The sequence below is a fragment of the Enhydra lutris genome, unplaced genomic scaffold, assembly GCF_002288905.1.
Source record: "Enhydra lutris kenyoni isolate GAN:26980312 unplaced genomic scaffold, ASM228890v2 scaffoldscaffold13, whole genome shotgun sequence".
NCBI classification, from domain to species: domain Eukaryota; kingdom Metazoa; phylum Chordata; class Mammalia; order Carnivora; family Mustelidae; genus Enhydra; species Enhydra lutris.
In genome coordinates this window covers 48,207,693-48,223,175 of record NW_019154097.1, presented here as the reverse complement: position 1 = coordinate 48,223,175, position 15,483 = coordinate 48,207,693, and the positions used below count along the sequence as shown (strand labels likewise).

Here is a 15,483-nt window from a genome sequence, read left to right as displayed (position 1 = left end):
AGGGAGGAGCTAGTGGAGGGTGGCCCAGGAGGCGCCGTCCCATCTCCTCCACTCTGTCCTCCTCCCGTCCTGGGGCGGGGCAGCTGAGGGGGAGACAGAGGCATTAGTGGGGCAGGCAAGGCCTCATCTGCTTTCTCTGCCTTTCTGCAGGGCCTGGCCGGAGAGCGGGGCATGATGGGACCGGCTGTAAGTGGGGGACTGTGCCGCCGGGGTGTTCCCAGGGTGGTGAGCTTTGGTGCAGGCCCAGGGCACCGGAGAGGTGGGGCGGGAGCTCTGTCCCGGCCTGGCCTGGGCTCAGCCCCACAGCCACCCCTAACGTGGCCTGATTCTACCCTGCCCAGAGAAGGGGCAGCCTTCCTGTGATCCCACCTGCCCGAGCTGGTAAAGGGGTGCCCTTGGAAAGTGGGGAGCCCCTTACTGGGAGTGTGAGCAATGACTAAATTAGCCTCCTGGTAGGGGATTGGATGCATGTCCTCAGGTCTCTTCTGGGGAGCCCAGACCCTCGAGTTAGCATGCTATGTGGCCTGCGGAGGCCCTCCCTCCTCTGAACCTCCCAGAAGTAGAGGCCCAGATAGCTGGCCTCAAATTTCCTCCTTGGAAGTAAGAATTTATATGTCCCCACTCCTGCCTGCAGGGACAAGGAGGCAGGCACCTCCTCGATGCCCAGGTCTAAGTTAGGGGCAGAGAGCCTGGGAGGAGGGACGGAGCTTTGCCGAGCACCTCCCGTGTGCTGGGAGGGGCTGTGCTTTTCGCCCACAGTGAGTTTAAGCTTAGTTATGACCCAGCAAGCCAGGACTTTATTTTCCCCATTTTTTTGAGAACTCGCAGCTAAGGCTCAGAGAGGTTAAGTGACTTGCCCGAGGTCACACAGCAAGGCAATGATGGAGCCAAGTAAACCCAGCAGTGTTAGCCTCCAAAGCCATGCCACGTCCTGGCTTCTGTCTGGTAACAATGCTGAGTCCTGCCCCAGAATTTCGGGCACCAGGCTCCTGTCAGAGCTCATTGTAAGTATTGATTTATTTAGTCTGAATCCTCCCGGGAGGTAGGCGGTGTTACCCCATTTTAGAGAGGAGAGCACAGAGGCACAGAGAGGTCAGGTAACCTGCTGAAGGTCACACTGCATACAATGTGGGGGTTAGTGTGCGGCCGGTATTGCTGGCCTCGTTTTAGAGGTGGAAGCGGAGAGAAACAGGGACTTGATCCCTGGCCGAGCTGAGACCTGAGCTTGTGGGGTGTCAAGCCTGCAGAACAGTGAAGCCCCCAAACCAACCCACGTGGGGCCATGCACGGATGCCTGGGGCCTCGGGCGCTCCCCTGCTCTGCCTACCCCAGGGCAGCGGTGCCCGTGGAGGCAGCTGTCCAGCTCTGGGCCCCAGCACCCCTGTCCCCAGGCTCTGCCTGCCCAGCCTGCCCTCACACCCTCCAGCGCCCGCGATCTGTGCGAGAAGCTGGGGCGGGTAGAGAGGTGCCCCCACTACCCCCCCACACACACAGATTTTTGACTGCGGGGTTTTCTTCCTAGGGCGAGCCTGGCGGGAAGGGGCACGAAGAGGACAAAGCTGCTGCAGAGGTAACTGGTTCTGGGGGCCAAGCTCCCCTCCTGCCCCCTTGGCTGCGTCCCAGTGGGAGGGCGGGTGCCCGGCAGGTCTGCGCTGACACCCCTCAGCCTCACATAGGGCGCCAGGCCACGGGGTGAAGGGGGGGTCCCTGCCCGGTGGGGGAGGCTGGTGAGTGACATAATGATTGCAGCTTAGCGTGCAGATAGGGAACTGGCCCGGGGCTGGAGGAGAGGGGAGACACTGCTGGGGAGAACCCCTTATTTAAGGAGGCTACAGCTGCCAAGTCCCTCTCCAGGGACAGGAATCCCCCATGCGCGGTGCCTGGTCCGTGGCAGTGCCCCCAGCGTCACTGCGCTGGTGGACTGAAGGACACGTGGGGACGTAGACCGAGGGCTGGTGGATGTGGGAGGGAATGGGGGGGCAGGGAGTGAGGATGGGAGCAGGCAGGGGCACAGTGGGGTGGGGAAGGGACACAGATGGAATACGGGCATGGCCGTGGGGACCTGCTGTCTTCTGGGAGGAGGAGGGATGCTGGAGACTTGGGTGATGGGTAAAGGGGGTGAGGGCAGTGGGGCTGGCAGAGGAGAACTTGCAGGCTGACAGCAAGAATCCCCAGGGTGTGTCAGAGCTCAGGGAGTGGCCAGCCACAGTGGGCATCTAGGGTTCTCTGATGAGCCACCCTGGGGGTGAATGGGGAGGTGGGCTGGGATGGAGTGGGGAGGCTGGAGCCAGAGCAGCTATGGTGGGCACAGGAGGCAGCAGGAGAAAGATGTGCTACAGGCATGGGCCCAGAGTCGCAGGGAGATTCGCAGACTTGCAAAGTGAGACAGACACAGTGCTTAGGATGTCACTCTTTGCCGGGGCTCAGGGGCTTGGGGCTGGGCTGGGGCTCTGGACCCCCATCCCTGACACTACCCCCAGTGTAGCTTCTTGTGGCCTTTGCTTCCCTGGGGGGAAGACCTCTCTCCTTAACCTAGAGGACACTTTTTGCTTTCTTTTTTTTATTTTGCTTTTTTTAAAGTGGGTTCCATCCCTAGTGTGGAGCCCATCTCAGGACTTGAACTCACGACCCTGAGATCAAGACCTGATCTGAGATCAAGAGTCAGACGCTTCACCGTTGGAGCCACCCAGGGGGCCCATCCTTTTGTGTTATTTCAAACTAGATCGATCTGAACATCAGGATAGAGCTGTCGTGAGCCGTCGTGTTATGCCTGCAAGAGGCCTGTTCTGGGACTGACTTCAGGGCGGGGCCCGAGTCCCTTACCATCACGTCCCTTTTCAAGTGGCCTTGACATCTGTCTTCTCAATAAACCAGCTCCTTGATGGGTCTCGGTGCACCAGGTCCTCTGCCCATGTGTGGGTCAGACCCTCATAATGGTGCACTTGTGCCAACGCTCTAGAGACGGTGGCTCTCCCTTTAGTCTCTTTTTCGGGAGTGGCCACACCTGGAGAGCTCTCAGGAGACCAGCAAAATGCCCCCACCTGTGCTAGGGCCTCTGCCCTTGGTAGGGTATTTTCCAGAAAGCAGGGCTCTGCCCAGGGGAAGCAGCCAGGCAGCCATGGGAGCAGGAAAAACCGTGACGTGCGGGGGACAGGTCTGCGTGTGAAGCCAGGCTGTGTGGCCCCAGGACCCTGGTTACCCTCTCTGTGCTGCAGCTTTCTTGTCTGCAAACAAGGCTTCAGACCCCAGGCCTGCCATGTGGGTATCCAACGTGGCATGGCTGTGTTACTTAGAGGATGGGGACAAAGGGACAGAGTCAGGAATAGGGAGGGCTGAGAGGACGTGGCCCCTCTCTGTGGCCGGCCCTGACCCTGGCCGCTTCCTCCCCCACCCCTCAGGGTGAGGGGGTGCAGCAGCTGCGGGAGGCCCTGAAGATCCTGGCGGAGAGAGTCCTCATCCTGGAACACATGATTGGGATCCATGGTGAGTGGTGACCAGGGCCTGGAGCCAGCCGGACCTGCCGCTGGCCGTGGAGTTGGGAATCCCCTCTGCCCCGGCCTCCACACCCCCTTGCTGCCCTCAGGGCAGCTGCCCCTGCCTCTGGTCTGCCTGACTCGATGACCTCCATTTGGCTGCCAGTCGGTCTTCTCCAAACCCCAGGCGGACCCTACCCTGTGCCTCCCCTGCTCAAGGACCCTCCGTGGCCCCCTACTGCCCGTGACTGATGTCCAGGCACATTAGGTCCCAAGCCCCTGCCCAGCATGGCCGGGTGCCCAGTGACTTGGAGCCACCACATAGTTCTCTCAGGACCTCCCTCCCGCCCCCTGCCTCCACGCCTTTGCTCAGGCCAGTTCCTCTGCCCACTGACCACCAGCTCCCACTTCAGGACCTGCTCTAGGGTCTCTCCCCCAGAAGGCACCCTCCTCTCACCCCACGGTGCTCTTCAGAGCCTTGTGCTCCCTGATGGGGGTGGGCTTTCCGCGTCTCTCCCTGGCATGCAGGGCGGGGAGCCCGGGCGGGGTCCACACCGGTTGCCAGGTCAGCACTGGTTGCCGGGTGAGCGGGCAAACGCATGAGTGACAGGTGCCCACGTGCCCAGGGAGCCTTCCGCGGACTTGCCCTGTCCTCGCTGGGCACTGGGCTTCCCTCGCCGTTGGGGCGCCTGAAGCAAAGGGGGCCTTTGAGGGCTTCCGAGGCCCTGCGTGAGCCGGCCCGCCTACTGTCCTTCCAGATCCCCTGGCCTCCCCCGAGGGGGGTTCTGGCCAAGATGCTGCCCTCAGAGCCAGCCTGAAGATGAAGCGGGGCGGCTCCCCGCCCGACAGCGCCCTCGCTGCCCTGCTCAGCCCTGACCCTGGGCAGAGGAGCGCCGGCCGGGCCAGCGGTGGCAAGTAAGAGGCCAGCTCTCCAGGACAAGCCCCAGCCCCGCCGGAGACCCGGCCCTGAGGCCCCTGTGGCCCTGCTGGCTCCTGAAGACCCACCAAGGGGGCCTGCACTCCAGGCACGGATGATCGCAAGAGACACTGGCTCCTGGGGTCTGGGGGGTGCTTGGGGACAGATGGCAGCTCCAGAGGCAGGGTCCAGAGGGCCCCAGCACTCTTGGCAGGGCCCTTTCCTGGTCCCTGCCCTCCCCACCCTCACCTTCTGCAGGAGACGGGGTCTGGGGGGGCTGGGTGGGGCACGAGAATAACCCTAATACTCATCATTTACTGAGTCTGGGCCTGTCCAAGGAGCTTTCCCTGCATTGTCTCATTTAACCCTTAGGAGGTAGGCTTGATATCCCCACTTTCCCTGGGAGGATGGAGGCCTAGAGAGTATGAATAACCTGCCGAGGCCACGGGACCAGGGACAGCTGGGACAGGATTTGAACCCAGGCCTCCTGGATCCTTAACGCTCTACCTGCCAGCTTCCTGTCTTTGCAGAGAAACTCAGGCTGGGCACAGGGCTGTGGGAGAGGCTGGACCAGCCAGCAGGGAAGGAAGGCACGGTCCTGGGTCTTCTTCCTCAATCCCTGTCCCCGGGCTTGGGGTCTGCTGCAGGGTCTGGCAGCGCCAGGGACACCCTGAATAAACCCAGGACTTGGGGATATTGAGAGAGGAGCACTGGGGTGGCAGGGGCCTTCCTACCAAACGGGCATTGCCCACCGCTGCCTCCTGGCCTCTGGACCCAGCCAGCCCAGCAGGGCCCTCCTGCCCATGAGTCGAGAGGAGGAAGTAGTTACTGGGCCGGTGCGCCCCGAGGAGGCCATCGCTGGTAGCTCTGCCCTGTCTGAGAATCTCTAGGGCTGGCTATTTCTGGGTCACACGGCAAGTCCCACGTCCCCTTGACCAGCTAGAGACAAGAAAGCTGCCCGAGTCCCAGGCCCCGTTGGAAAGATGCTGTCCCCTCAGGGCTGTGGGCCCAGGCAGACTCCACAGCAGACACCCGGGCCCGGGGATCCCAGAGCAGCTCAGACCACAGGCCTCTTGGGCCATGGGCTCCCCTGTGACCCGGCCTGGCCCTGGTGCTCCTCTCTTACTGGGCCAGGACCCAGTCTCAGTAGCAGGCTCGGAGGTTTTGGTGCCACCCCAGGTCATGTCTCCCCTCAGGACTGGAGCCATCTGTCCCCAGTGTCCTTGGGGCTCTTGGGAGGTTGTGGCCAGGCCCCGGTAAGCTCCCCCTGCCCTGTGTGAGGCAGGACTGGCCTGGGGGCCGAGGGGCGGCAGTCAGAGGCCGGTGGGAAGTCTAGAATGCTCTGACAATAAAGGTGCTCTCCCCACTGGGGCTCTGGTGTCCTGTGGTGGTGGCTGGCAGGGAGGCCTGGCCATCCTGGCTCCTGGCCACAAAGACGCAGGTGCGGAGGGAGGTCGGCTCTGAAAGAGTCACATCTAGGGATGGGGTGGTCGGATGTGAGGACAGTGCCGCACACACAGCATGGGACACGGCTGCACGCTACAGCAACACGATGGAGGGGGCGGCTAATCTGTCAGGGGTCCGGGGAGGAGCCACGGAGGGGAAAAGGGTCTTCGGGGGTCAGTGGGAGTTGGCTAGATGGGGAAGGGCAGTGGAGGCAGGGGGAACAAATAGCCTCAGCAAAGGCTTGGAGTGGGGGCAGGTCATCAGGGACCCCTTGTACAAGGTGCCGTTGTGCCCAGAGCGTACACACAAGTGCAGGAGGCTGGGCCAGGCCTGGCCGTGAGGGCTGCCTCCCCTGGAGGGCTGAGCCCCTTTCTCTTTCTATAGGCCACCCTCTCAGCTCACGACCCCTCACCCCTGGCCCCGAGCAACCCCCTGTGTTAGGTGAAGCCTCAGCCAGGGTACAGGGCAGCCTCCAGGGTCCCCATGGGACTGAATGACAAGCCGGGGTATCCACTCTTCAGGGAGGCTGGGCAGAAGGCATCTCCTTCTCCCAGACCTGTGGAGGACCAGCCTCACGAGAGTGTCTGCTTTGCCCGCTTTGCCCGGGACACTGAAAAGTGCTGCTCCGGGGCCGTCAGCTTAGGCTCCGTGTGGGCCTCTCCCTAACCACGCCTCAAGGGAGGACCGCTTCCCCGCCGACACCTGCGTTCTTCGACCAGGGGCTGTCGCTTTGTCCGCACGTGCGCCCGAGGCCTCTGGGTGCAGGACGGCCGCGAGCAGGGAGGTGGGGCTTCCGAGGACGAGGGGCTGGCTCTCCCCGGGGCCGCCCCGTTCCAGAGCACAGCCTTGGGAGGTCAGAATCCCGGAGTCAACCGGGCCTTCCCAGGCCTTGTAAAGGATATCTTCAAAGTGCGAGCACAGAGCGCCTTTTATTTAAGTGGGTTAACTCAACGTGTAACTTTTCAGTATTTAGATGCACGGAAAGACTTCGTCTGCACCCCGGCCCGGGACCCTGCAGCCATAGAAGGCAGAGTGGGCAGCCAGCCCCCAGCGCGGGGGGCGGGACCGGATGCCCAGGAGCGCCCGGGCCGCCGGAAGCGGAAGTGCGGGAGGGAAGCAGCTTCCGGTGGGAGGCGGAGGGTGAGCGCGACGAGTGTGAAGTGTGTTGGATGGCGTCGAGGCTTCGGGACGGCGTTTCCCGGGGTTGGTGGTCCCAGGCTGGTCCTTCTTAAAGATGAGGCCCGGCACTACGCCAGACATGCGGCGTATGTCACCTGCCTTCAGCGTCGGAGCCACCTTTCCCATTTTGTGGAGCGTCCGCGACGTCCCCGAGAAGTGGGGCGGCTCGCTCGAGGTCACACAGCGCTTGGTAGTGAAGCAGAGTTTCAGGACAGGCCTGAGACTTGGGGAGGCCGGGCTCGAGGCTGCCGTGGTTCCGGAGGGCAGAGGGGCGTGCCCATTAACCGGGAGACTGAAGCAGGGCACTGCCAGGAGGGGCAAGTGTGAGGAAGGGCCGGGGCCGGACAAGATTCGTGGTTGGGTGGGTGGGGGACGACAGAAGGAACGCTCACTGGAAGACGGAAGCGGCTGCCATATGCCAGATCTTGGAGGACCTCAAGTGCTGGAGGAAGGACGCTGGCCCACAGGGGACCGGCTGTCACAACTGGTTCTCGAGGTCAGTGTGCCCCTTCCTTCCATCTGGCCCAGAAAACGCTCTTACTGAAACGCAAGCCTGCCTGCGCAGCCTCCTTGCGCAGGAATCTGCAGGAGCTGCCCTGTTCCCTGCCCCCAGCCTGGGCTCTGGAACTTGGCCCTGTCACCAGGGTCCCATCCCCCCTGACGATGGCGGCACCAGCCCAGCATGGGGCGGTAGCGTCTCTCCTTGGCTGGCCTCTTCTTTGTCTGGCCTGGGGGTGCTGGCTCCCCAGCCACGTGGGGGGCCCCCCGGGTGCTTGCGGGATTGGTGGGGGGAAGAGGGCAGGTTGGAGGGGGCGTCGCCTGGCGCTTAGAGCCCCAGGGGCAGCAGGGCTCTCAGCTTCAGACGCATTCCCTGCTCTGATTCCTGCAGCCCAGCGAGACCAGTTGGGCCTCTCCGGCCTTCACTTCTGTCTGGTGTCCTGCGTGTCTTTGTGCTGTGGGGGGAAACTCCCACCTGCGCCTCCACACTCTACTTACAGGTACTAGTGGTGACTCAGAATGGAGAAGCAGTCCACCCAGAGCCCCCTGCCAGGGTGCCATTGCAGGGCCTCCAGGCCCTGTGGCTGTCCCCTTCTCCCCGCAACCCCCTGGGGGAGGGCCTCCAGAGCATCAGCCCAGGGCAGGAGGAGTGGGAGAGAAGGGAGCTCCCACCCCTGCAGGCCACCCAGGGGTTAATGAGGGAACATTAGCATAGGCGCACCATGGGCACAGATGGGTAGGAACTGCTTGACTCAGGCCCTGGGCCCCAGCCCTAGCGGCTCTGTCTTCCCCACTAGGCTTATGACCTCTTGTGAGCGAGCCGCATTTGTGCCCCCAGTGCCCTGCTCGGATCACTGCCGTGAGTCACAGCACATTTCCAAAGGGAGAATGGCTCCTTCCCAGACCCTAGAAGGCAGTGACCCAGGTGGTGCACAGGGGGCAGGTGAGCATCCAACATGGGCCCAGGTCAGAACAGCAGCCCCCTCCCACCCAATTATCCCACACCTGCAATCCCAACCACCCCCTGAGGTTTCTGGAACACCTCCCTCCTAGACCTGTTTTATGGATGATAAAAAAGAGAATTTCACGAGACTTTCAATTACTTGAATTCCACGGAGATTTATTTCCAATGTTATTAATAAATTCTAATGTCACCTATAACTTTCAATTGCCCGTTAATTAACTTGCAATCGGTGCATTGTAAAAGGCAAATTAAATACTTTTTCAGGCAGGGGCTGGTAAATCTAATGAGCCGGTGTGCCCCGAAGGAGACAGCAGGGCTCACATGTTCCAGCCTCGCCTCCCTCCTTGTTGATGGCTGTGTGGCATGGGCAAGTAGACAGCGGGGTCTCCGTGTTCCCATCTGTAAAGAAGGCTCACAGAAGCGGCTTCCAGACTCCTCGAGTTATCTGGGATTGAAGCTCTTATTTTATTCGCAGAGGGATGCCACCAATAGGTCCCGAGTGGTAAGTGGAGTCACAAGTCTGCTCTGACGCTGCGGGCTGGGTCACTGTTCAAGCTCCTGGGGCTGCCGTAATAGACGGCCAGTGATGTATCCTGTCACAGTTCTTGAGGCTAGAGGCCAAAATCTAGGTGTCGGCAGGGCTGTGCTCCCATGGGGGGCTCTCAGGGAGAATCCGTTCCTTTTCCTTTCCAGCTTCCAGTGGGCATCTCTTGGCTGGCGGCTGCCCTGTCCTTGTTCCCTGGATCTCTTATAAGGATTTGTCATTGGATGCGGGGCCCATCTGGGTATTCTGGCAATCTCTGAGTCTCAAGATCCTTGCCGTAATTACAGCCTCAAAGACCCTTTTCCAGATAAGGTCACATGCAGACGTTCTAGGGTTGAGGACTTGGGACATAGAGTTTGGAGGCTGTTATGACAGTGACCTTGGGCCCCTTGGGCCCGTCATTTAACCCCCCCCCCCCGGGGCTCCGTCTTCCACCATGTCAGAGGGCTGAGCTCCCTCCCTGGGGTAGACATCTCCCTTGTGTCAGGCGCTGCCCCAACAGTCATAGGAACGGACTCGGGCAACCCAGTGGCTTCGTCACCCTTCATTTCGCAGGGGAGCAAATTCGGGCAGGAGGTTACGTGACTTGGCTGCGGTTGCCCAGGTCAGGATTTGAACCCGCCATCTGACCCTGCAGCTTACACTCCCTGTTCCGTAACTGAGCTTTTTATTATTATTATTATTTTAAAAACATTTATTTATCTGACAGAGATCACAAGTAGGCAGGCAGACGGAGAGAGGGGGGAAGAAGGCTCCCTGCTGAGCAGAGAGCCCGATGCGGGGCTTGATCCTAGGACCTTGGGATCGTGACCCGAGCCGAAGGCAGAGGCTTATCCCACTGAGCCACTCAGGCACCCCTATTATTACTATTGAGCTATAATTCACATACCATTCAACTCACCCATTTCGGGTGTCTCATTCAGGTGCTTTTGGTGTATTCAGAGTCGTGCAGTCGATTTTAGGATATTGTCATCACCCCGAAAGAAACCCTGTATTACAACTCAAACCCTGTATTACAACATTCCCCAGTGCCCCCCATTCCTCCCACCCCTAGGCAACCACTGACCAGCTATCTATGAATTTGCCCATTCTGGACATTTGACATCCTGGAATCCTTCGCTGTGTGATCTTTTGCTTCTGGTTTCTTTGTCCCAGTGTAACGATTTCCAGTTTCATTCATGTTGTGATGTATTTGTGCTTCATTTCTCTTTAGGGCTACGCAGGAGCCTGCACTGTTCTTAACGACTACGATGCCCTGTAAGGTCCCTGGCAGCCCTGCAAACCTTTCTGTAGGATTGGCACATTCTAGAAACTTCCACCAAACCGTGAGGTTTGATCTTTGAGGATTCTGCTTGAGCTGGGGATAGAAGCTGTCTCCCTGTCTGCACATCACTGTCCTCTCTCTTTACAAGACTCCTGACACCACAAGACCCCAGGGATACCAGGCTCCCATGGATGTGGTAGAATGCCAACCCTCAGGTCTGGTCCCCACCAAAGCAGAGCTGTCCTGCCCTCACCTGGCACAGAGCTCCTGGCCTTTCTTGAGTACTGGCTCACAGAGGACAGGCTGCTGTTGGTACAGCCCTTAGGGTAAATGACCAGGGCTGCCCCTGGTGGCCATGCCTAGCCTGGGGTCTCTGGCTGTCCCAGGGTTGCTTTGGAAGCCTCCAAGGGTCAAACACCTGAGCCCACCTGAAACACAGCCACAGCAAAAACGGGAAGCTTTGATCGCAGATGTCAGGGCCCACACCCAAAGGATGCTCCCTGATTTGGTTTGAAGGCTTTTTCTTATTTATTCGCTTATTTGAGAGCGAGCAAGCAAGCTCGAGTGGGGTTAGAGGGAGAGGGAGAAGCAGACTCCCTGTTGAGCAGGGAGCCCAATGTGGGGCTTGATCTCAGGACCCCGAGATCATGACCTGGGCTGAAGGCAGACGCTTAAACGACTGAGCCACCCAGGTGCCCCTGAAGTCTTTTACTGCAGGGGCCGCTCTGGGAGACGGCCTTATCTGAGCTGCTGAGGACTCGGGGGGTTGGTTTGAAAGCTGCCAAGAGGCCCCCCTTCACCCAGAGCTCGCCTGTGTGGCTCAGAACAGAAGGGACCCTAGAACCTCAAGTCCCAGTTCTGACATGGCTCCTAGTTTCTGCGCGCTGTTGAGGGGCCACACCCTCTCTGGCCTCCCATGGAGACACCGTGGGGATTGGGTTCTGTTGCCCAACGGTTTCTGCCAAACACTGCCCCCTCCCCAGGCTTCATGGCAGGAGCCGGCAAGGCTGCATCCTCTCTAAGATTTGTTGATCCGAGGGGTCAGCGGCAGTCTGTCCATAGCCCCTGCCCCCCACTTACTAACTTGCAACTGTGAACGCTCCTGGGCTCTGCCTGGGCCTGGCTCCCGTGGGGTGCCGGAAATGCAACCACCTCTACCCTGGAAGGGCACCCTGTCTTGCTCTATTCCTGGGGGTGGGGGGAGACATGGCCTCATTGAGGGCCAGGTAACCAGGAAAAAGTGTGGCTCAGCAGCCAGCACCACTCCTCAGCCTTGCACCCTTGGGTAGGGCTAGAGGATGGCCCCATACCTGGCCCATCCTGCCCCCTGGCCCAGTCCCATCGATGGATCAGTTCATAGACTGAAGCAGGCCAGTCCCCACCTTCTAGAAATCGAGGAGGGCAGTGAGGACAGTGGGGGACCCCAGGGAGGAGCGCTCAGCCCAGCTGGAGGGAGGAGCATCCTCTCAAGGAGGGGACACAGCTGAGGCACCTGCAAGACTGAGTAAGAGTTAGCCAGGTGGAGGAGGGGGCAGCACATGCAAAGGCCTGTCTGTGTGAGAAGAAGTGTGAGAAGCACAGGGAAGTTTCCAGAAAGAGGCTGGGGCAGATGTGGGAGGAGGGAAGACAGGGTCAGGTTAGGAAAGGAGATTTGTCCTGATGGTAATGGGCTGCCACGGAAGTTTCCAGCAGGGGACAGACACTGTGGGACACCTGTTAGGAAGCGGCCCTCCAGCCAAAGGGCATGAGGCCTGAATGGTGGCAACAGAGAGGAGGGACAGTCACCAGGAGCTGGGGCATGAGTGGGCGGACCTGGTTCTTCACCAAAGCACCCCCCAGACTGCCCTGTCACTGGTTAAGGTGGGTAGGTTAAGGTGGGTAGGCAGGGCATGAGGAAAGACCCCACAGGCCGGGGCTCTGGCAGACCTCATACCTGGGTCATCAGGGAGAAGGAGGGGGTAGCGGGTGCTTAAGGCTGGCAGCCCCCACCATGCCACCAGTATGCAGGCTCCCCGGGGCCTCCCCAGAGGTAGGACACCCCCTCCTTGGCAAATGAGCCCGGGCTGAGGTCTCATCCCTGCCAGGCTGGACACGGATACCTGATGAGGAAGGAGGACCCCAGAGACCTAAGGCTAGGAATCCCGGACAGCATGGAAGTGTGGCTTTCCTGCCTGTTAGGGGCACCAGCTCTTGCTGGACCAAAAGCTCGGTCTCTGCTTTGTGTCAAGTGAGCACTACGTTCTTGAATGTGACCATCCTGTCCCCAGCCTCTTTGGGGGCTTGATGATGTATGTTCCTCCAGGTTCTCAGGACCAAGTCACGGTCCGCTTTCTCACCCCGCTGCCTACCTGCTCCTCTACTCCAACCGTTCTGGCAGGCCCGGCTCTTCACAGATGGGGCGCCCAGGGCCTTGGCCTTAATTTTCCTTCTGTACGGTGGTTTACAAAGGGAGAGTATTTTTGAAGACTCAAAACCAAAAGGTGCATCTTAATTAGGGAAGACGTGCAGGGAGGCAAGGCTGAGCCCTGCTGGGCACCAGCCCTCCACTTTGTGAGAACAAATGCTTTGAATGCAGCCCCGTTGCCATGGTGATCCCCGCATCTCAGCTTACTGAGGTGGCGTTGCAAATCTGTGGGGGAAGAACAGATTATTCAATAAATGATGCTGGGACATTTGCTTAGCTATTCAGAAAGAAATAAAATTAGCTCCTTACTTCACACCATACTCTGATATGAATTCCAGAGGATCCAAAGAATTAAAATAAAAAAGGAAATCATTAAAAACTTGAAGAAACTATAGCCAAATATTTGATCTGTTGTTGAGTAAAGTCCTTCTAAACAAACAAACAAAAAAAAACAGTGGGGAAAAAAAAAATAAGAAAATTTAATACATAATATTTTAAATATCTTTATGTTTTTAAAAAACCATTTAATGGAATGTTTAGGTTGCCCTATAAACAGGATAACAGTTGCAATGAGTATGACAAAGGGTTAACACCTCTAATATATAAAAAGCAATAACAAATAAATAAAATGAACATTCCAGTAGAAAAGTAGTCAATGAGAAATGTACAAAAGGAAACACAAATATGATATATTTTAAAATACTGAGCTTCGCTAGTAAAGAAATTCTCATTAAAACAACAAGAATTTCTCCATCAGGTTATCAAAAATTGTTTAAAATCATAATCAATCTTACTGAATAGACAGCAATTGAGCTTTTAAACCATGAAGGTGCAAATTGGTAGAAAATTTCTAAGGAACAACAGGGTTTATGCCATAGAGCTTTAAAAATGTTCATATCATTAATGTGGAACCCCCACTTCTAACATATTTTAAGGAGATGGTCAAAGCTAAAATGTGAACACAGTATTTATTGTAAGAACATAAATTTTTAATTCACTCAAACTCTAGGGTATGGCTAAATAAATTACATAAATAGGAAATACTGGGCACCTATTAAATTAATATTTTGAAAAATATTTAATGGCATGAAAACATGTCTAAGAGGTAACATTAAGTGGAAACTAATACATCTGGCTGGCTTACTTGGTAGAGCATGTGAGTCTTGGTCTCGGGTGGTGACTGGAGCCCCACACCGGGCATAGAAATTACTTACTTAAAATCTTGAAGGGAGGAAGAAAGAATACAGTGTATCAGTTGGGGTTTGGGCATTCAGAACCCACTCTGCACGGCTGGCTAAAGCAGAGAAGGAATTCACTGGGAAAATCTCGAAGAGCTCCGAATCATCAGGAACATGGGAGAATGGATTGAGAAAAGAAACAGGCAGTAAGACGGCCACAAATGCAGCTGGAATCAGGAAGCTTTTGGTGAGGAAACCGCTCAGAGACTGCTCTGCACAGAATGTCCCTGCAGGTCTAATTGGTCAAGCCTTGCCAGCATTGTGCCCAGGATATTGTATACCCTATCAATGTCTGTTTGGTTACTGATGTTCTTCCTTTAATTTCTTTTGCACATATTTATAATAGTGTATTTAAAGTCTTTGATACGTTCAGTGTTTGGGCTCCTTTGGGGACAGTGTCCTGTAACTGAGCCATACTGTCTTATTTCTTGGCATGGCTCATGAATTTTTGTTGAAAATTGGGCATTTAATAGAATGTCACAAATCTGGAATCAGATCTCCACTTCCTGGGGGTTGGTTGTTACTGTGATTTGCTCTCGCTGCTGCTGCTGCTGCTGGTTTCATTAGTAACTTGCCTGGATTAATTCTGTAAAGTCTGTGTTCTTTGCTGCGTTTAGCCACTGAAATTTCTACACAGTTGGCTTAGTGGTCAGCTACAGATTGGCTAGAGATTTCCTTAAATCCCTTAAATTAGTCGCCCAGCCCTTGCTGAGGGGCTCTGCCCGTGTGCTGGGGCATGCCTTCAGTGCTCTAGCAAGGAGCTAGACAACTCTGTCCTAGCCTTCACTTCCTGCTTGTGCAGAGCCTCAAGGTCAGCCAGAGGTGAGATGTCCAAGGTTTCAGAAGTCTTGCCTGGATGTGTGCACAGCTATGCCCGTATGTGTGGCCTTCTAGAGTCCCAGGGACGTGCTGGAGCCTTCGAAGCCCCCTGTGGACATCTCCAGTTTTTATTTAGTCTCTCTTTAACCCCAATGGATACTGCCATTTCAGGCAGCTACAGTGTTAAACACTTGCACCTAATTATTCTTGGCAAATGCTCTAGAGCTAGAGCTGTTCGCACAGAGCAATCTTTAAGGTGGGTCGAATAAAGACAGTCCTGGGAATGGAGCTTTTCAGGGAATTGCCAGACAAGTCAATTAGTGACAATTCCCTGGGTATGGCATTTTTTTTTTTTTTTTTTTTTTTTTTGGATGCTCCAAACCTGTTTACCTTCTAGTGGCTGCAGGGCTGCTGGCTGTCCTGGCCACCGCAGTTATGAGACTATCATTTTTCAAGCTTACAGTGGAGGTGGGGAGAAGGAAATGGAAATAGGGCAAGCCAAAATGTCACAAAACTTGCTGTTCTCACTGTGATTCTGCCATATTTTTTAAAAGGTACACACTCCCAGGGCATCTGGGTGGCACAGTTGGTTAAGCTGCTGACTCTTGGTTTCAGCTCAGGTCATGATCTCAGGGTCTTGGGATCAAGCCTGGTGTGCGGCTCTGCACTCAAGGCGGAGTCTGCTTGGGACCCTCTCTCCTTCTCCCTCTGCCACCCCCCTGCGCCCACCCGCTCTCT

The 15,483-nt window shown here is 56.8% G+C and overlaps 1 protein-coding gene across 2 annotated transcripts in view; it reads left to right on the top strand.

Annotated features, from left to right (window-relative positions):
• LOC111146132 (collagen type XXVI alpha 1 chain) overlaps positions 1 to 4,644 on the top strand; it is a 124,078-nt gene extending 119,434 nt beyond the window's left edge. For both annotated transcript variants that reach the window (XM_022501538.1, XM_022501537.1), the window contains exons 10-13: positions 151 to 186; positions 1,523 to 1,570; positions 3,399 to 3,483; positions 4,232 to 4,644. In XM_022501538.1, the coding sequence (XP_022357246.1) occupies positions 151 to 186; positions 1,523 to 1,570; positions 3,399 to 3,483; positions 4,232 to 4,392 (330 nt within the window). In that variant the 3' untranslated portion in view covers positions 4,393 to 4,644. The remainder of the gene's footprint in view (positions 1 to 150; positions 187 to 1,522; positions 1,571 to 3,398; positions 3,484 to 4,231) is intronic.
• Positions 4,645 to 15,483: the final 10,839 nt, after the last annotated feature.